The 21,957-nt window shown below is 38.7% G+C and overlaps 1 protein-coding gene across 2 annotated transcripts in view; it reads left to right on the top strand.

Moving 5' to 3' along the window:
- Window positions 1-21,957, top strand: part of wdr37 (WD repeat domain 37) — a 145,160-nt gene that overhangs the window by 49,723 nt on the left and 73,480 nt on the right. The window contains exons 3-6 of one of the 2 annotated variants that reach the window (XM_043690669.1): window positions 7,999-8,095; window positions 8,197-8,292; window positions 11,877-11,941; window positions 12,731-12,814. In XM_043690669.1, coding sequence (XP_043546604.1) covers window positions 7,999-8,095; window positions 8,197-8,292; window positions 11,877-11,941; window positions 12,731-12,814 — 342 coding nt within the window. The remainder of the gene's footprint in view (window positions 1-7,998; window positions 8,096-8,196; window positions 8,293-11,876; window positions 11,942-12,730; window positions 12,815-21,957) is intronic. The other variant, XM_043690670.1, reaches the window with a different exon arrangement.

The raw sequence follows: 21,957 nt of genomic DNA, 5'->3' as shown, positions 1-21,957 counted from the left end.
TCAGAAGTAGTTAATTTATCAGTCTTGATTGAAAATATATAGTATATCTCACATGGAGCAGATCAGCAGACAAGAAGGAATAAAAATATTCATACTAAACTCATTTCAGATTGTGGAAAAGTTCCATCTATTTTAAAAGTTGTAATCTTTTTCAATTTTGCCACCTTTGTAATGGTATTGAAATTTCATAAATATTAATGCTTGTGAACCAATATTCCTCTGAAACGTCTGGCCATTTTATGTCCCATGGCATCCATGTTAGCTGACATCATAACAGTTCTCATTGTCCTCTTTGCTTTAGATCTATCCATATCACTGCTCTCCTCACTAAGTAATTCTGTCTTTCTGATCTATAATTTATGTCTTCTGCTGAGTCTTTGTTCAATATTTGTGCCTCTTTCCGTACAAGAGATTTTCTCTCTTCTTTTATGCGACCAACGTTTACTTATCCTTTTTGCATACTTGTAAAGTCTCTTGCAATTTGACTTAATATTCCTAGCTAGTCTACTTTCTTTCTATTCCTTTTTGTGAATTTGTTGGTGATCCTTTGATAATTTTTTCCACAATGGTCAGAAATCACTTGGACACTAGGTTATTGTCCAACAGGCGAAAGTGAGGACTGCAGATGCTGGAGATTTAGAATCGAGACTGTGGTAATGGAAAAGCACAGCAGGTCAGGCAGCATCCGAGGAGCAGGAGAGTCTACACCTTGGGCAAAAGCCCTTCATCAGGAATGTCCATCAGATTTATTTTAAATCACAAGCATTTGGAGCACTGCTCCTTCATTAGATGAAACAGAGGAAAGCGCACAGGCACAGTTGTATTCTGAGAGATAATGGCAAGCTAATGGCACTTCCCATTATCTCCCTGCATTTAAATTCTGTGCCTGTGTGCCTTCCTCCACTTAGCCTGACAAAGAAGCAGTGCTCCGAAAGCTTATGATTTCAAATAAACCTGTTGTCATATGACTTCTGATATTGTCCACCCCAGTCCAACACTGGCACCTGCACATCATATTTCCACAATAGAAATGGTTCCTGGGAATTGTCACAAAAGAGGGTGATGGGAACTGGAATTCTATCCAAAATCGCGTAACATTGAAGTAGTATTTAGATATTTGCTTATGTTGCCACAACCTCCAGATCTGTGGGCTAAAAGCGAGGAAAATGGAATTAGCACAGTTAGAGCTTTGTTGATTATACAGACACAATGGCCTCCTTCTGTGCGGTAAATATGATTCAGTAAATCAACTTTCACCCCACCTTTTGCTAACAACCTCCATTTTTGAAGGATCATAACCATTACCAGCTTGTGTCCCTTTGTGGAAGAATCTTGTCCCATTTGTCTACCCAAGCTATTCATCTACCTCCAAAGGTATTGTTTATGGTAACTCAGATAATTTGTTTTTTTAAACAAATAAAACTAAGTTTCATGAAATTGTACATCAAAATTTTGAAAAAGTCATAAAATCTTAAACAATTGTTTAAATACTTGTGATCAAATCTTGAACAATAGACATTTTCAGTGACTTGAAAAGTAAATGCAAACTACGGAACTCCTGCAACATTGATCAGCCAGCTGTGTAGAACTCTTCACTCTTTCAGAAAAGCTGTCTCCATTGGAGGTATGAGATTGCAGTGCACATTGGGCGGCACGGTGGCACAGTGGTTAGCACTGCTGCCTCACAGCGCCTGAGACCCGGGTTCAATTCCCGCCTCAGGCGACTGACTGTGTGGAGTTTGCACGTTCTCCCCGTGTCTGCGTGAGTTTCCTCCGGGTGCTCCGGTTTCCTCCCACAGTCCAAAAGATGTGCAGGGTCAGGTGAATTGGCCATGCTAAATTGCCAGTAGTGTTAGGTAAGGGGTAAATGTAGGGGTATGGGTGGGTTTCGCTTCGGCGGGTCGGTGTGGACTTGTTGGGCCGAAGGGCCTGTTTCCATACTGTAATGTAATTAATCTAAAATTACAATCATTTCTGCTTTTAACTCACCACAGATTGAACCATGTGCAGTGGCTGCAAGCCTTCTAAGTTGCCACGTGTAAGAATATGTATCGGGTATGAGCAGGCAGAGAAATAGTTAAGTTTTGAGATTTTGTGAAACGAGGTTCAGCTGAGCATGACTCAGATCAGATACAGTGCAAGTGGGTATTGCAGATGCTGGAAATTGGAGTCAAGATAAGAGTGGTGATGGGAAAGCATTGCAGGTCAGGCAGCATCCGAGGGGCAGGAAAATCAGTGTTACAGGCAAAAGCCCTTCATCGGGACTCCTGATGGAGGGCTTTTGCCCGAAACATTGATCTTCCTGCTCCTCAGATGCTGCCTGACCTACTGTGCTTTCCTCGCACCACTCTAATCTTGACTCACATCAGATCAGAACTTGCAGTTTACAATGAGGTGCTGGAGGCAAGGGTAACAAGTTAACAAGATGGAAAAGCATTCATTATGTAGAACCATTTAACAATATTGGAAGCATTCAGTACGTCAGATCAGTTAACAAGATGAAAAGTCTTCATTGTGTGAAGCCAGTTAAGGTTAAGAACATTCATTATGTAAAGCAGATGGCTTATTCTTTACTGTTGATGCTCGCTGATTGTAATGGTCACTCAATTAATATGTATGTTGCCTTATCTGGATGTTCCTCCCTGTAAAATTACTATATAATTCATTAAGAAACTGTTCTTCCAGAGAAGAGCAGTTGGCACGGTGGTTAGCACTGCTGCCTCACAGCGCCAGGGGCCCAGCCTCGGGTAACTGTCTGTGTGGAGTTTGCACATTCTCCCTGTGTCTATGTGGGTTTCCTCCGGGTGCTCCGGTTTCCTCCCACAGTCCAAAGATGTGCAGGTTAGGTGAATTGGCCATGCGAAATTACCTATAGTGTTAGGTGCATTAGTCAGAGGGAAATGGGCCTCGGTGGTTTACTTTTCGGAGAGTCGGTGTGGACTTGTTGGGCCAAAGAGCCTGCTTCCGCACTGTAGGGAATCTAATCTAATCAAGACCGTGAACGTATGTAAATTGTGCCATGCTGTGGGAGTTCGATGTTTAAAAATATTGGTTTGTTAAAATACTGGTTCTGAAAATCTTTTTAAGTCACTGTTTTGCCTTGTTTGAATCAGGATCTCAATTCAGTGTGTTTTGTGGGCTATGTAATGGGGCAGATTTTGTTTTTACATTGAAATTGTACAACATTATGTCCTTTTTAAAATGATCAAACTTGTAACCTTAAAACGAATTGATTGAGTGCCTTGAGCCCCTGATTTGTTTGAAATTCTACAATGCCTGCCTAAAAAAATCAATTAGGTCAGTGGTCATGCTTTAACCAGATGAGAGTATTGTATTAAAATATCTTTGTCTTTTTAATGTGGAGTGTTCAAAAAAAGGAGAGTGCATTTTAATTTTGATGTTTTGTTAAGATTTTAGAGAATATTTGAACTTCAGGCTGAGCCGTTTCAGTTCTGTTGATTATTGTTAAGACTTCATTGGCCCCTTTGTATTGCAAATTGAAAGAATTTGAGCACTACCAAAGTTGCCACTGCATTCTGACTTTTATTTGGGAGGTTTCATTTGAAGAACATATTTTAAAATATTCAGCATTTGTTTCCCATGAATATTTGAGGTTTAAATCTGAACTGAAACTGCCTCTTCAACTGGTAAAGCCCAAGAAACATTTTTGTTGTTTTCTTGCTGTTTCAGACTTTTGAAATACTTTTCCTGACAGTTTTCTCATTAGCCAAGTATCAATTTGTTAAAGAAAAATAATTTTGAATAACCTGAATGGGGTCCCATGATGGTTTGATTTTCGGACCACTGATTGTTGTTTATAATTGACTGAATTGTTCAGGCAGTACAATTTAGAAGTTTATGGATTGTATAAAACTTGATAATGTTATAATGTCTGAACAGAGTAACAGACTTCAAGAATTCAAAGAATGTTGAAACAGGCAGACACAATTTAGTATAGTTAAATGTGTGACTGTCTCCATACTGATAACCACCTTGGCAAGGAACGAATGAGAGAGGAAATGCAAAGATACTTTCAGCAGCTAACATAGTCTCTAGAGTTTCACCATTCACAGGTAAAGCATGCCTTCGGACCACCGCCCACCCCTCCACAACCTGATCCAATAGATTCAATCAGCTTTCCAGTCATGAGCACGAAAAATAAAGCTAATAACAGTGAAGAGGAGGTTGGTACACGTTTTTTGTCAGTGGCCTTCCTACGGACATTAAACCATGTAAGCTTTACCTCATCTTTCGATAGTTTAAGGGATATGATGGTTCACTGACCAAGCTAGCATCAAAACAGCCAGTTGGCTTTGTTACGTTTAAACAGCAGAGCGGGAGCAGAAGCAGCAAAGAATGTTGCATTCACCTAACCAGTTGCTGCACTGCATACTCTGATGCGCTGGTATCCTCCATGTGAAGCATCTTTGAAAGGGTGGAAGCCTTGTCGGTTTTGTGAAGTGTTTAACTGCCCTTTTCCAAGAATTCAGATTCCTCTGTGGAGTGGTGTGCAAAGACAGACTGAATTTTGTTTTCAGGTTTGACTTTATTGAAGGAGATTTTGGATAATTGGCTCATTTCCACTCGACTTGGAGGGAATGGATGGTCACTAAGGACTGTGAATTTAAGAACTTTATGGTGATTTTTTTCCCACATCAGAGGATTCTTCAAATTCTATTTCCTGTAATGGACTAGTAATTTTTGTTATACTCATTGCATGCTGTGTATGAATAAGTTGCTTAATTACTGGCAGTCAGAGTCTTATGAAAGCTGTTAGTGCCATCCCGGTGGTTAGCATGAAGGAGGGAGTGAGAATGTGTATCGGGTATGAGCAGGTAGGGAAAGAGTTAAGTTTTGAGTTTTGTGAAACAAACAGTTCAGCTGAGCATGACTGAGATCAGATAAGAACTTGCAGTTAACAATGAGGTGCTGGAGGCAAGGGTAATGTGTTAACAAGATGGAAAAGCAGTCATTATGTAGAGCTGTTTAACAATATTGGAAGCATTCTGTATGTAAGGTCAGTTAATAAGGTGAAAGGTATTCATTATGTGAAGCCATTTAAGGTTAAGAACATTCATTGCGTAAACAGCAGATGGCATAATCTTTACTGTTGATGCTTGCTGATTGTAATGGTCACCCAATCAATACGTATGTTGCCTTATCTGGATGCTCCTCCCTGTAAAATGTCTGTATAATTCATTAAGAAGCCACTCTTCCAGAGAAGACCGTGAACTCATGTCTCTGTGCAGATGGGCGATTGTTCTTTCTCTCTCTCTCTCCACGGCCTGGAATAAAGATGAAGGAGGTAAAATCATGTGTCTGAGTATTTTGCATTGATTCAGGTGGGAGTGGGATGACACGTGTGCATCATGTGTGATAGTAACTGCAGAGGTGTTTCAATGTGTTTAATGGAAAAAATATTATTTGCATTGCAGATGTTGAGTTTCAGAGCTAAGTAATTAGCTCTGTTGAATTTAAAGCCAGTGATTGGGGTGATGGAGTAGTTTGAAAACACGGATAAAATACTGCTGAACGAGGAATCACCAACAACTTGCATTTATGTCGTTCTTTTTCATTGAACAATGCCTAAAGAAGGATTATTTAGAAGTGGTAACCAAAGGTTTGGTCAATGAGTGGGGTTTAAAAATAGTAGGGAGATATGTTATGAAAGGTGTTTATTTATAATTATATGAAACTAATGATTCAGAAGTGGCATAAAAGTGGATTTTATTTTTCCAGTTCTGTGAAAATCTGACTTTTTATGAGATCAAAGTTATTTGAGCATTGAGTTCAAAACAAAATTTTCAAGAAATCATGTACTTTCAGTTAAATGACCTGGAGAGAGAATTGTTCGGGTGCTTACTGACATGAATCTTACAAAGGGAGAGAAAACACAGGCAAAAAGCAGGTTCGTGAAGGGGAACAAGGCCCATAATGGCAGAGGATCTGTTTTGTATGTTCATTAATGAGTGATTGAGTTAACGGTTGGTCATAAGGGTCTCAGGGCGAGACATTAACTGAAGAAAATAATATTTAGTGAATGTGCAATAATCTGCACAATGGTCACTGATTACAGCCATGCCATTTGAGCAAGAAGCTCTTCATTGAGATTTGAGCTCTTTTAAGGATATTACTGGGCTAAAAAGGCAAATCGTTCTTCCTAATGGTTGCAGTGAGATTGCTTCAATGCTTCTCTTGTGTAATTAGTTTTCTTTTGTCTAATAAACATTGATGTTCTTTTGGTAGAAGTACATTGGTAGCCTCTTGTGAATAGGTTCAGTGACTGACCTCCATGGTAACAAAAAGAGAAGTAAAACGTATGGTCTACTGAGCCAGTTTGTACCCTGGGATCTGACCTGTAAGGTGTTGCCATTTGCTCGGATCATAACAAATGAGGGAGGATTTGCAGAACATGGAGACTAAGTGGCTGGAAACATAGGCTGATTATGGGTCATTGGCATTAAGTAAACTTTGGACTTTTATTGAGATCAACTCCATGTTTTTAGTGCTCTCATCCAGTTGGTCATACTTTCTAACAAAACATTCTCCCCATATGTGGACATTGGGTGGACATGTTTCTGAATCAGGTGTCAACCAAAGGTTGGTTTGAAATCTTCTGATTGTATTTTCCAGTACGCTTGAAAAGCATTAGCTCTTCCATCCTGTTTTAAATAAATCACTGATCCTGATTGCATTCTTTCTTCCTTTTGCAACAAACATTCCTTGGATAAGCAGCAATAATTCATTTCAAGCTTTTCAGGTTAGATTGCAAGGTTTGGATAGTAAAGGTTGTTAAATTTCCACTGGTGGTTCTTTTCTCTGGAATGATCTCTTTTCAGAAAGCCAGTTGGTGAAAGATAAAACTGGAACCAATCTTTGCACATTTGATTACATTTCTTCATAGAATAATGCTTTGTAAATGTACAACTCCTGACTCAAGGACAGTTTGTTTGTGCTTGCTTATGATGCAAGGAAATGCCTAGTTAGTGCCTACTGTCTGCTTATAATTAATACAGTTAGCCTGGTTGCTATATTTTAGTTTTTATGTTTGCTCAATGGTAAACAAGCTTGCATTCCGGGGCGTGTTTTCAAACTATGTTCTGTTTCCACTCTGTTATTGGGAGAGGGCATCTAACAGTGAGCATTTATTGAATTCAAACAGAATGACTTTTTGCTTTGGTTGAGTTCTGGGTTTTGGTGACAATTCATACCAAACTGAGCTTTTCAGTTATCAAGACAAACTCATAAAATTAATTTTCATTGCATATTTATGTCAAGTACTTTTTGATATGGTTTTAATTTAAATTATAAGACATAGTCAATAAAATGGTTTTGAATACAGCCTAGAGACATGAGGGAGCAGTGACCTTTTAGACTTGGCATACTTGTAACTACTTTTGACAATTGCTTTAAATGTGTGGTTACTTTTATTGATTTAACTGATAATTGAAGAAAATAGATGTGGCTTTATCTATGCCACATATATGTTAATGATCGCTTCCTTATTGCAGTGCTTTTGTATAAAAGATTAATCAACATAAAAGCAGCTCTACAATTGATCATGGTCTATTAGCACATCCTTTTGTTGTAATACACTGTTGACGGATTTCTGATGCACCCCCTGCCAAAATGGACTGTGTGCTTTTTGCATTTGAATCTATTTGCTGAATATTTCATAATGATCCAAATACTTAGTTGGTTTTAGACCTCAGTAATTCATCTTTTCATTGTGAGTGGTTTTTTAAGAATCTAAGTTTTATTGTCTCTAAGAATTGATGCATTCAAATACAGTGATACCTTTTCACCGTCGACCTTAGCTCAGTTATGGAGAAGAAACAATCTTTTCATCAGGTACGCATACAGAACAAAAGAATATTGGAATTCTGAATAAGTAACAGTCCTCCAGTACCTGAAGTCATTGATCTACAATGGGAATAATATTCTAAAATACTCGTCTAGTTAATAACTATCAAGTGACTCTTAATGTTTTCTTTACAGGATTCCAAGCTACCATCATCAATTCGGCAACCTTTGCTGGAACTGTTTGGACAGATTGAACGAGAGTTTGAAAATTTGTACATTGAAAATTTGGAATGTGAGTATCATCTGCATACAGTTACTTTAAAAACAGTCAAAGCAATTTTATCATTTTTGCGTGGAAAATGAGGGTTCACAATGTGCCTCGTTATCTTACAGTGCGAAGAGAAATTGAAACTTTGAATGATCGTTTGACAGCTGAAGGTCAAACAGTGGATGGGGGAGATTTAAGCAAAGGACAGCTAAAGGCAAAAGGTGAAGAAAATGAAGCCTTTAATTAGGTTTATTAAAAATATTGTGAATTTAAATGTATAAAATGGTAGAACTTAAAACTTACGATATTTGCATGTTAATTTTGTAGGCCACAGCATGATGTGCTACAGTTAGTTTTGAATGTTCTGAATAGCCCATTCTGGACTGTATATTGGGAAATATGCAAAAAGACCGGTGTATAATCACTGGAATGATACCAGGGCTGTGGGAGAATATTACTATAATAAGAAAGTAATTTTTAATTTTCAGTTTTTTAAAGGTATTTTATGTGCTAACACATTCACTGCCATTCTCCTTGGACAAATATAAGTGCAAAGTGAGAGAATGTTCTTTCTTTTAAGGGTAACCTATGTAGCTGTTCCACTTGAATCAATCGTTAAACTAGAAGTATTGAAGATTAAAGCAACAAACTAAAGAATCCCAGCATGCAACTGATGCCAGCATTATGTAATGGATAAAAGTGACAATTTCTGTTGCTGAAATTATGATAGTATGCTATTTCTTTGCTCAGTTTTACGCACTAAGTTGTACACTTACCTATGAGTGATTTCTCTCATATATGTTTGCCATTCATGTATCAAAACAGAATTAAGAGAATTCTAAAAGTCAGTGTTTGAAAATACAGACTTTTACATCGGAATTTAAATCTGAAAATGTAGTATTGATTTTTCTTCCAAATAACTAAAGTTTACCAAATAGTTTACTCACATTTTTCAGTCTGTCATTGCACTTATATTCTTCCAAAGAGTGCGTTGCAGGATGGGCCATCACATACATTCAAGTTTGATTTTTGGGGCAGATAGGAGAAGTGTGGTTAAGACCACTGTCAGATCGGTTGTCATTTTAATGAATGGTGAAACAGGGTTAATGGGCCAAAAGATCCTTGTTGCTCCTATTTCTTGTGATTTTATATTCTTAATTCTAGATTTAGTTTCCCTCTTTATTCATAAAACCTTTCAAGCTTTTAGACATCCAGCACAGTATTTACAGCTACCTTTAAAATACCTTTAAAATACCTTTAAAAATCTGAATGATGAAATTGTTTTCTTCTTATAATTATATTCTTTCATGGCTGGTATCATTCTAGTGATTACACAATTCATTTCACTGTCACTTAAATATGAGGGGAGATGGTGGTATAGTGGTAATGTCACTAGACTTGAAATCCAGAAACTCAGGCTAATGAGCAGGAAATGTGGTTCAAATCTTACCCGAGAGGTTCAATTAACTTACTAACCATGCCTCCTAAATTCTCATCCAAATCATTTATATAAATGACAAACAAAAGTGGACCCAGCATTGACCCCGGTGGAACACCAGACAGGATCCCATGTCACAGGTCTCAAGTCTGAAAAACAACCCTCCACCACCACCCTCTGACTTCTCCTGTCAAGCCAACTTTGTATCAGATTAATAAACTCACTCTGGCTCTCATATGATCTAAGTTTACTAATTCATCTACCATGTGCATCCTTGTCAAAGGCTTTACTAAAGTCCATGTAGATAATGCCTACTGCTCTGTCCTCATTGATATTTTTGGTTATATTCTCAAAACATGCCATCAAGTTTGTGAGACCAACACAATTTGCCTGACCTTAGTTATCCGTTGTGAATGGCTTGGGGGCACAGTTACTGTTAACTGGAAATTCAACTGCTGGGCGGCACGGTGGCGCAGTGGTTAGCACTGCTGCTTCACAGCGCCAGAGACCCGGTTCAATTCCCGCCTCAGGCGACTGACTGTGTGGAGTTTGCACATTCTCCCTGTGTCTGCGTGTGTTTCCTCCCACTGTCACAAAGATGTGCAGGTTAGGTGACTTGGCCATGCTAAATTGCCCATAGTGTTAGGTGAAGGAGTAAATGTAGGGGCATGGGTGGGTTGCGCTTCGGCGGGTCGGTGTGAACTTGTTGGGCCGAAAGGCCTGTTTCCACACTGTAAGTAATCTAATCTAAGTAATCTATCTAAAAATAATTACTGTGGCTGAAAGGGCAGGTTGAAGGCTATGTATTCAGCACGTAGTAACTTGCGTTCTGTCTCATCTGTCAATCATCTAGATGGCACATATCAGGATGTCTGTACGAATGTAGCTCCAACAACACACAGGCAGCTTGACACTATCCGGGACAAAACTGCCTGCATGATTGGCATTTCCTTCTTTCGTCACCGATGTAAGGTGGCAGCAGTGTGTGCTGTTTACTAGTTGCACTGCAGTATCACACCACAGCTCCTTAAAAGCACCTTAAACCTGCAACTGCCCCCAGCTAGGAGAAGTGCAGCAGATGCATACGAATGCTGCCACCTGTATGTTCCACTCAAGCCACACACCATCTTGACTTGGAATTATATCACTGTTTCTTCAATGTTGTTGTGTTGAAAATCCTAGAACTCGCAAACGGCACTGAGAGTCAGGAAGACCGCTCTCAATTACTTTCTTGAGGGCAATTAGAGGATGGGCAATAAATGCTGATCTACCTAGCAGTGCCTGTAATCCCATGAACCAATAAAACAGTCGTCCTTTGGAGAAGGAAATGACTTGTGTGGCACTCCAGACGAAAACCAGTATGGTGAACTCTAAACTGCTGCCTGATATAGCCTAGCAATCCATTCTGTTCAAGCGCAATTAAGGATGGTCATCATCCGATAGCGATTTTCCTGCACGTCCATACACACCATCTACTGTGCCTGTTGCTCTCGATGTGGTCTCCTGTACATTGGGGAGACAGGATGCCAACTTGAAGAACATTTCAGAAAACATTTCTGGGGCACATACACTAAACCTCTCTGACCTGTGGTCAAACACTCCAACTTCCCATCTCGCTTTGCCATGGACATGTTAGCCCTGGGCCTTCGCCACTGCCAAATTCTAGGCACCCGATGCCTGGAGGAAGAACGCCTCATCTTCCGCCTTGAGCCCCTCCAACTGTACAGGATCACTGCCGAATTCACCAGTTTCCTCATCTCCCCTCTCCCCACCTTATCCCAGATGCAACACTACAACTTGGCACCCCCGTCTTGAACTGTCCTACTTGACCATCTTCCTTCCCACCTATCTGCTCCACTCCAACCTATCAAACATTGACTCTCCTGCTCCTCTTTCTATCAATATTTGATAGTGCTGCCTGACCGGCTGTGCTTTTCCAGCGCCACACTTTTTGACTCTGATCTCTAGCTTCTGCAGTCTGTACTTTTTCTCCCCCTTATGTTAAATGTCTAACTGTTCTCTCTTATATATGCTGTTTTGACCTAATTATATTGCGTGTTGTTTACAAAAGATGCACTTACAATCTCACCCATACCCCCTGATCACTTTTTCTTTTAAATGTATTCATCACCATTTAACAGTTGGTTAGTATACATTTTTAAAAAAATCTTGGTGATTTGCTGTTAAGATCATTTGTCGCAGATTTCATCTCTGTAGAGGGGTGTTTAAAAGAAAATAAGGTAATTCATGTTTTGTTTCTTTCTATCAATATTTGATAGGTGTTTTAAGTCTTGTTAAGAACTGGCTTATTACATGTATTACATGCAACGTTCTTTGGTTGACAAAGTTCCGATTGTATTTGTACAGCAAGCCACAGTACCAGCCAGTTATCTCAAAAACTGAAAACAACCTACAAGGCCTCTACTAGCAAGGTATGTTATTGAAATGTATTCAATGTATGCAAAGTTTCTGCCAAAATTAAGTAAGTATAATATAATATTCCATCATAACTTGTGGAAAAAAGTTTTAATTCAAATGCACTAATTTTATGTGACTGATTTTATTCTGCTGGTATTTCAGTGAACAAAAATCTAGAATTAAAAAGTATACAAAAACAAATTATTGGAATGCAATATGTTTTGTGATTTTTAATAAAATTTAAACATGACCATGACTCATCTTGAAACATTCTCACATTGAGCTGCAAAGTTTGGATTCGAGTCCCATTCCACAAGTTGAAGAGTAAAATCAAGGCCCATACTGATGGAGTCTTGCTCAATCAGAGGTGCCTTCTGTCAGATGAGATGTTAACCAGAGGGCCTGTTTATCTTCAAAGGTGGCTGTAAAAGATCCCTGGATGTAGATGATCCAATTTTACTAATCATTGGTGTTATTGCTAATGTCCTGGCAATGTTTATAATTCAATCAACCTGGTTTTGTTACCTGACTGTTTGCAGGACTTGTGTGTACAAATTGGCTGCGATGTTTCCTGCATTATGACAGAGATGCCTCTTCAAAAGTACTTAATTGTTTGCAAAGCACTTTGATTTTTGTGAATGCAAGTAAATATACGTTTTTCTCTAAATGCAGTTCTTTTTGATTCTCGCTGTCTTTAAACTAAGAACATTTATTTGATGAATGTACTGCAAATTCATCTGGAAATGCTATAGTCTGACCAGCAAGCAACAAATCTTAAGTTTTTTCTTCCGCTTATGATATAGCGGTCAAACTCTTTCCCAGGCAAAGCAATTGGAGTACGCAACTTCAACATGGGAAGTTGGGAGCTGTGGGGTGGAGACTCGTGGGTAATTTCTTTTTCAGTGAATCCATATGCATGTTGCATCTAATTGGTAATGGTGATGATATGTTTGATGCTTAGTATTTTGAACTATGTTGTGGAAAATATAACAAAAGTGCTTTTGGATGAATGTCATACATTTTTGGAACGTCAGTAACCTTGTGTATGTATGATATGTGATTAACAGTAGAGAACAAATGGATATGAGTGTTTGTTTTGCATTTTTTGTAACTATGCTGTTTAAAAAAAATGTAAACTTACCAATGAAAGTTTGGCATCAGTATTCATAAGCCTTGCTTTTCTGTTATTTGGGATCAACAGCTTGTTAAATGAATCCCAAGTGATAGTTACAGCTCCATTGGATTCTGGAGGGAGAAAAGTTTCTGTACTTTGCTTCTGTTCTTTCAGTAGAAATATTAGTTCATAAGTCACTGTGGCACATTTCAGCTAACATAAATATTGTGTAAATGGGGTATTGCATTTCAGAGCCTTTGAAAGGAGAATGCACTGCAACACATTTAGGACACTTGAATCGTGATGGCAAATTATCAACAGTGGTAATAGCTGCCATTTTGTTAGAAAAAGAGCTTGTTTTTTTTCCCCCCAATTTTCTCGTAATTAAGGCCCCTCCTTCTAGATTTTACCATAGTGAATCGTTCTGCCCCAGGCTTCATTTCCTTCCTAATCTCAGGGATCCAAATTGGATAGAACTTTCTGTGTGGCACATCTAATGATTCATACAGGCTTAAGTATGCTCCCTTGTCAGAATTCCTTTTAGCTTTTGTAACAGCTTTGTCAACTTGCTCCCTCCCTTGCTTAAAGGATCCAAAAATTTCTCTTGCCTTTCTTTTTCAAGTTTCACATTTAATTCATATAACCTCTCTCTTTTCATGTCAAAACTTATCTCCTTACATTTCATTTGTGCCTCTCTGTCCAGTTTACTAGCTTCCATATGACTTCCTTAGGTAGTTTACTGTCCTTTTCACTGCTTTGCCGAAGTGCTTTAAAGGAGTTATGGTAATGTGTTTTATGAGTCAGTCGGTTGGACTTATGAATAACAAGAAGGCAAGTTAACATGTTGGTGGAAGGAGCAGAGCAAGTAGACTTTAAGTAAGCTTTGAAGTGATAGTGTTGCCTGTAACACCTCTGGAAAGGCTGCATGCTGGATCATAAGCACAAAACTTATGTCAGCCGAGAGCAGACAAGGATCAAGCAATATGCATTGCCTCTGTAGTATCATACATTCAATGTAGAGGTTTAAAATGGTCCTTTTTAGTTTGTTGCAGATCAAGGTAAGATGGTCATCTTACTTATCCTCTATGACCTTCACCCTTTTTATTTATGGATTGTACCAATAGTTAACAGATAGTTGTTATCTACTTTCACAGCGGACAGCACTGAGTTTAAGGAGATGGACCATTTACACTTCACAGTTTCTGACATTATATTTCATGTGCCATATTTTTTGTTATGTAATTTATCTAGTTCCCTTTGTAGTGTCGCCATGACCTTTTCCCAACTTATTTTCTTACTAATTATAGTTTCTTCAGCAAATTTAGCAACCATGCGTTCAGTCCCTTCATTCAAGTCATTGCTATAGATTGGTAATGGTTAAGGCTCCAGCACTGATCTTGAGGCACTTATTACATCATGCCAAGTTATGCCTATTCTTAGCCAACCAGTGCTATGTCCATGCTAATATGTTCTCTCTATACGATAAGCTTGAACTTTGATGTGATGAGGCACTCTCGTCAAATGCTTTTGGAAATTCAAGTACTGTGCAACTGCAGATTTGCTGTTCCTTCAGTGTTGCCGGGTCAAATCCTGGAATTCCTTTCTGTAAACCAATAGCAAATGGACTCTGACGGTTTAAGAAGGCAACTCACCGCACCTTTTCAAAGGTAACTAGAGATGGGCAATAAATGCTGGCCAGCCAGTGCCACCCACATCACATAAATGAATTTCTAAAAAGGGTTGGCTTCTTTGAAGCCCCCATAGCTCCCTGAGCCCCAGAGTCAATAGTTGGTTGCACCTCCTAGCTCCTTGGACTTCTGAGTCCAAAAGCTTAGATCCTGCTGCAGCAATACCTTTATAGGTTGGAGCTGCTTCTTCCTGCTCCTTAAATGGCTGAGTGGTGAGCAAAGATGATAATTTCCTCCAAGTGCCTCTGTTATGGTCAGGATGTTCAGCATTTTACATCTTTTTATTTTCCTTTTGTTTTTGCAGTTGGGTAGCTTTAATGGTTTTGGGGAATGATTAAGAAGGTTTAAAATTCATGTACAACGTGAATGCCAACAAATTAAAACACTGAACATCTATTATTTTAAGGAACACAAAGTAGTTAAAATATGGAACTTGGCACATGAATGAGGAAAATACTGCAAATGCTGCTGAAAACATTGTTCCTGAGATAGACTAGTTGGACTGAATGGCCTGTTTCAATGCTCTAAGTTATATAGTAACCATTGCTGTGAAGTTGACACCACCAACGTGGTTATGATTGGCCAGGATTTTATCTCATGCCTCTATGCTGCTGTTTCTATTTTATAAAAGTAATGACATTGAGATGCATCTGAGGATGTCTTATGAGGTAACCTTCACTAATGGGGTTTGGTTAGCTAAGTTGACTGGCCAGCTGGTTTATGATGCAGATTGATGCCAACAGCATGGGTTCAATTCCCGTACCAGCTGATGTTAGAATGAAAGTTACCTTCTGAAAGTCTCCCCTCACCTGAGGCGTAGTGACCCTCAGATTAAACCGCCATTAGTTGTCTCTCTAATGAGAAGGCAGCTCTGATAAAATTGTGAAAACTTAAACTTTTATATTTACTTCAAGAATACTTGTTTTATATGTACTGCAAAATCCCATCTGAACATTAATTTTCATCAGACTTGTACATTTATTTTCACATTCACTATGCACTGTCCTCTCTGCTACAGAATATACTTGCAATCAAATGTAATGTAATTTGAATATATATGTGTTATTGCTATAAATCACACTGGATTGGTTATATTGGTTAACTTGTAGCTTTTGAAGTATTTTTTGAATTGTTTCTGCATCCATTAAGAAAGTATATAAATGTCCCATCTTGTTTCAATATCTACATTTTAATTCTTTTTTACATTTTATGACAGACTTTATTGTAACTATCTTTATTTTGCAAACTGTAAAGGCTATTCTGAATATTTTGAATAGTGTAGAAAAAACAGGCAATAATTTAAAACCTGTTCTATTGTTAAAAAAAATGCTGCAGATTGTAGTAACATGAACTTAAATGAGGAAAGAGATTGGAAACAGAACTGGCTTTTCACCCCTGGGATTTAAATGTAATGGATGGAACTCATAGAGGCCTAATTTCTGTTTTGAGTCTCAGAATCTTAGCATACTCCTAGAATCAGAAGAGTATTAGAGTTGTACAGCACAGAACATGAATCTTAAAGCAAAGATATAGCTCAGGGAAACAGAACATTTCATGTGGATGCTCATTTGAGGTGTTGTTTGGATAGCAATAGCATAAAAGTGTTCAGTGTTCTTCTAAAAGATTTTGTCTCTCTTCTGGCAGTGTTTGACATTGACAAAGACAGAATTAGGGCATGATTGGGAACATGGGACTGGGATATCATAGCTATTACAGAAATCCTATTCAGGGATGGACAAACTGGCACCTTAATGCTTCGGGATGGAGATGCTACAGGAAGGAGAAAAAGGGAGGCAAGAAAGGAGGGGGGGTTTGGGAGAACATTACGGCTGTACTTGGGGAGAATGTCCCTGAGAGACTGTCCAATGAAGTTGTATGGGTGGAACTTAAAAGTAAGAAAGAAATGATCACCTTGTTAGGATTGTATTATAGGTCCCTCAATAGTCAGTGGGAAATTGAAAAGCAAATATGTAAAGAGATCTCAGAAAAACAGGGTTGTAATGGTGGAGGATTTTAACTTTCCAAATATAAACTGGGACTGTCATAGTGTTAAGGGCTTGGATGGGGAGGAATTTGTTCAATGTGTTCAAGAAATGTGTTTCTTATTCAATATGTGGATGTACCAACTAGAGAAGAAGTAATACTTGGTCTCCTGTTAGGAAATAAGGCAGGACAAATGACTGAGGTGTCAGTGGGGGAGCACTTGGGACAAGTGATCATAATTTTATTAGATTTAAAATAATTATGGAAAAGGATAGAACTGATCAAAAATTTGAAGTTCTAAATTGGAGTTAGGCCAATTTTGATGATATTAAATAGGAACTTTGAAAAGCTGATTGAGGCAGGCTACTCGCAGCTAAAGTGATGGGTTGGGAAGTGGGAAGCCTTTAAGAAAGAGATAATGAGAGTTCAGAGACCGTATGTTCCAATTAGTGTGAAGGTCAAGGCTGGTATGTGGAAGAAATGCTGTATGACTGGAGAAATTAAGGCTTTGGTCAAGAAAAAGCAAACATATATCAGATATGGACAGCTGGAATCAAATGAATCCCTAAACCTTCAAAAGTGCTCCCCGGGATCCTGTCATTAACTGTTTCTGTTACCAAAAATGCAACACATTGCATTTCTCCAAGCTAAACTCCAGCTCCCATTCCTCAGCCCACTGGCCTAGTTGATCAAGATCCCATTGTCGTCTTCGATAACCTACTTCACTAACTATGCCACCAATTTTTTTGTCATATGCAAACTTATTAACCATGCCTCCTGTATTCTCATCCAAATTGTGTATATAAATGATGAACAACCATTGACCCAACATTGATCCTTGTGGCACACCACTGGTCACAGGCCTCCAGTCTGAACAACATACCTCTACCGCCGTCCTTTGTCTCCTACCCTTAAGCCAATTTTCTGGCACTCCTTTGATCCCATGTGATCTTATCTTACTAATCAGGCTACCATGCAAAACTTTGTCAAAGCCTTGTTAAAATCCATGTAGACAACATCTACCACTCTGCCTTTATCTATCTTCTTGGTCACTTCAAAAACTCTAATCAAATTTGTGAGACACGATTTCCCATGCACAAAGTCAAGCTGACTATCCCTAATCAGTCCTTACCTTTCAAAATGCATGTAAATCCTGTGTTTCAGAATCCCCTCCAACAATTTACTCGCAACTGACATTCAGCTCACCTGAATGTAATACCCTGGCTTTTCCTTGCAGAATTTCTTAAATAATGACATAACATTGCAACCGTCCTACCTTCCAACACCTCACCCATGGCTGTTGATGACACAAAATTCTTTGCTAGGAGCCTGCAATTTTTTACCTAGCTTCCCACAATGTCCTGGGAGACATCTGATCAGGTCTTGGGGGGGTTTATCTACTTTGATGTGTTTTAAGACCTCCTGCATCTCCTTTTCTGCGATATGAACTCTTTTCAAGACATTACTATTTATTTCCCCTAGTTCCCTAGCTTCCACATCTTTCTCCACAGGAAAAACTGATAAGAAATATTTGTTTAGGACCTCACCCATCTCCTGTGGCTTCACATGCAGATGGCCTTGTTGATCTTTAAGGGGCCCCCTTCTCTCCATAGTTAATGTTTTGTACTTAGCTTGGATTCTCCTTTACCTTATGTGCCAAAACTATCTCATGTCCCCATTTTGTCCTCCTGGTGTAGTCCTACACCCTCTATACTCAAGGGATTCACTTGATCCCAGCTCCCTATACCTGATATATGCTTTGTTTCTCTTGACCAGAACCTTAAAATCTCAAGTCCAGTTTATTGAGTTTAAATTTCACTAGCTATCGTGGTGGGATTTGTCCTCAGGGCCTCAGGGTCACTAGTACAATGACACTGCTGCAGTGCTTCTCCTTTCCCCTAGGAGGCTGCAGTGCTTCTCCTTTCCCCTAGGAGGCTTGCAGAATGCCTGAATCTGCTTGAAGGACTCTTCCCGTGCTGTAACCATTCTATGATTCTATACCATGACATAGAAATAAAGTTTTATAAGCCTTTCAGTCCCTTGACTGAAAGCATCATGTGCAAAACTATTCGCTTTTTAAAAGTAATTCATTGAAAATTGGGTGACGCTGAAGACAGTGATTTTGAGTTTTTAGACTATAAAGAATCAGTAGGAGCCTTGAATTGTATATAGATCACATCATGTAGCTGATAATAGGATGTTTATAGACCAGTGCATTATTTGACTGTTTAGCAACTTTCATTATCACTTTCTGGTAACTGCAAATTATCAGGTTTGTTGAATTAATTTTGTGACTTGGTGTGCCAAGATTTGAAATCATAAACTTTGTATTAAGGTTTAGTATAAGAATTACTAGACATTTAACCCTTCAATGCAAACTACGTTACTCTTCGACTTTAATGTTGATGGGGTCTGTTTTAAATGCCAGCCTTGGCTCAGTTGGAGTATTTGGTGCTGCGTAGTCAGAGATATTGTCATTCAAATAAGATGTTAATTCAAAGTTCTGTCTCCTGTCTCATCTTGATTTTAAAGATGTTATTCTGCCATTTGAAGGAGAGCAATGGAGTTCTCCGAGAGACCTAGCCAATATTTTCTGCTTGTATTTTAAAAATATAGAAATATTACTTTGGGAACGAAGTATAGTTCTGTTACAGAGACTATTTCTTGAGACCATTTTTAGATGAGTCTGTGTTACATTGGTGCCCCATTTGGTGCTTTTGATTGAAAACACATTTAGCTGGATGTAAAAGATGTGTTCACAATTTCGCTTCCATTCTCTCCCGTGCAGTGAGCCCACTCATAACTGCATCTTTTGCTGGTGGGTTGCACTGAGTGCTTATACACTACCTTCAGGTCAGGTATTACTGGACAATCAGTCATAGTACTGGCAGGTTAATCTGTTGGTTTACACAGGAGTTCTGAGATCAACTGAAATGCCTTTACTGCTGCCTTAGCAGGACTCCATGTTAGAGTCCAACAGGTTTATCTGGAAGTACATGCTCTCGGACGAAGGAGCTACGGTCTGAAAACTTGTACTTCCAGATAAACCTGTTAGATCATAACCTGGTGTTGTGTGATTTTTAACTTTGTCCACCACAGTCCAACACTGGCACCTACACATCAACAGTACTCAGTTACTAAAATGGAAGCTTTATAGAGTCAGAGATGTTCAGCACGGGAACAGACTCTTCGGTCCAACCCGTCCATGCCAATCAGATATCCCAACCCAATCTAGTCCCACCTGCCAGCACCCGGCCCATATCCCTCCAAACCCTTCCTATTCATATACCCATCCAGATGCTTTTTAAATGTTGCAATTGTACCAGCCTCCACCACTTCCTCTGGCAGTTCATTCCATACATGTACCACCCTCTGCGTGAAAATGCTGCCCTTCAAGTCTCTTTTATATCTTTCCCCTCTCACACTAAACCTATGCCCTCTAGTTCTGGACCCACCCACCCCAGGGGAAAGACTTTGTCAATTTACCCTATCCGTTCCCTTCATAATTTTGTAAACCTCTAAAAGGTCATCCCTCAGCCTCCGCGCTCCAGGGAAAACAGCCCCAGCCTGTTCAGCCTCTCCTTAAAACTCAAATTCTCCAACCCTGGCAACATCCTTGTAAATCTTTTCTGAATCCTTTCAAGTTTCACAACATCTTTCCGATAGGAAGGAGACAGAAGTGCACGCAACATTCCAACAGTGGCCTAACCAATATTCTGTACAGCCACAACATGACCTCCCAACTCCTGTACTCAATACTCTGACCGATAAAGGAAAGCATACCAAATGCCTTCACTATTCTATCTACCTGCGACTCCACTTTCAAGGAGCTATGAACCTGCACTCCAAGGTCTCTTTGTTCAACAACATTCCCCAGGACCTTACCATTTAGTGTATAAGTCCTGCTAAGATTTGCTTTCCCAAAATGCAGCACCTCGCATTTATCTGAATTAAACTCCATCTGTCGCTTTTCAGCCCATTGGCCCATCTGGTCCAGATCCTGTTGTAATCTGAGGTAACCTTTTTCGCTGTCCACTACGCCTCCAAATTTGGTGTCATCTGCAAACCTACTAACTATACCTCTTAAGCTCACATCCAAATTATTTATATAAATTACGAAAAGTCATTGACTTGTGGGGTTTAATACCACATTTGGTACATCAGATTTCAATGAAGGTTTTGGAGTCCACGATGGATCTGCATTACACTGTGTTCTGTATCATAGCAGAGCCCCAGTCCACTCGGTAATTTATGACATTTCTGTTTGTGAGACTTTATTTTCAAATTGGCTGCTTTATTTTGATACATTGTAACAGTGACTCCAAATCAAAAGTGCCTGGGATCTCCTGAAGTGGCATGAATTCATAGTAATAAATGTTCCTTGGTTAGTATGTGCACAAAGTCGATAAATCATTTTTGAGGATGTACTGATATAGTGTACTTTTCGAGTCCATTTTAATTTAATCATCCAAAGTAATTATTATTGTCAAAGGTTTAACTTAATGGTTTGTACACAAATGCCAATAAAAATCAGGCTTGATTTAATATGGAACCATTGAGCTTCCTACCCAAATATGACATACTACATGAAACAACATTTGAGTACGGCTTGTGGTTTGTGTTTTTTAACTAATTTACTAACATATATACAAATAGTTGGAATGATTTACTTACTTCATCGTTAGTAACAATGGAATAGGTGAAATTCTGTTCTCTAGCTTTAATTACCAATCCTTTACTAACACTAAACGTCAAAATGCTGCATTTTGTAGAATATTTTGTTGAATTCTGATGTTGAATTGCTTGCAGTTTTGCCCAAGATATTTGAAGTCGTATTGTTCAGAATTTTCATTGAATGCAATAATGACATGTCTTTTGGAGCACCTACCTTGTATTCTGCGTAGTAATGAAACAGTGAGAAGCTATGAATTGTGTTTTTGTTGTGATGCTGTGAAATATTTTGTCTTGTCATCAAATCAAGCTTTTTTTTCCAATTCCAGCCATTTCCCATCAAAAGTTTTCTAAATTCTCATTTTAAAATGCTGAAAAATGTTCTTAAACATTGCAAGCAATAAAGTAGAATTATTGGAAATAAAATAATTTGTTTAAATAAAACTAGTGGAAATAGAAGCAAAAATGAAAAGGAAATATTTCAAGATTTTATTGTCCTGAATGGTTAATGAAGTCAAGCATTGTGTAAAACGGTCTGCTAATTTAAGTATTTCAGCCTAATAAAGTATTGGAG

This window comes from Chiloscyllium plagiosum, chromosome 5, assembly GCF_004010195.1.
Source record: "Chiloscyllium plagiosum isolate BGI_BamShark_2017 chromosome 5, ASM401019v2, whole genome shotgun sequence".
Lineage (NCBI taxonomy): Eukaryota > Metazoa > Chordata > Chondrichthyes > Orectolobiformes > Hemiscylliidae > Chiloscyllium > Chiloscyllium plagiosum.
This window is presented reverse-complemented; position numbering and strand designations above follow the sequence as displayed.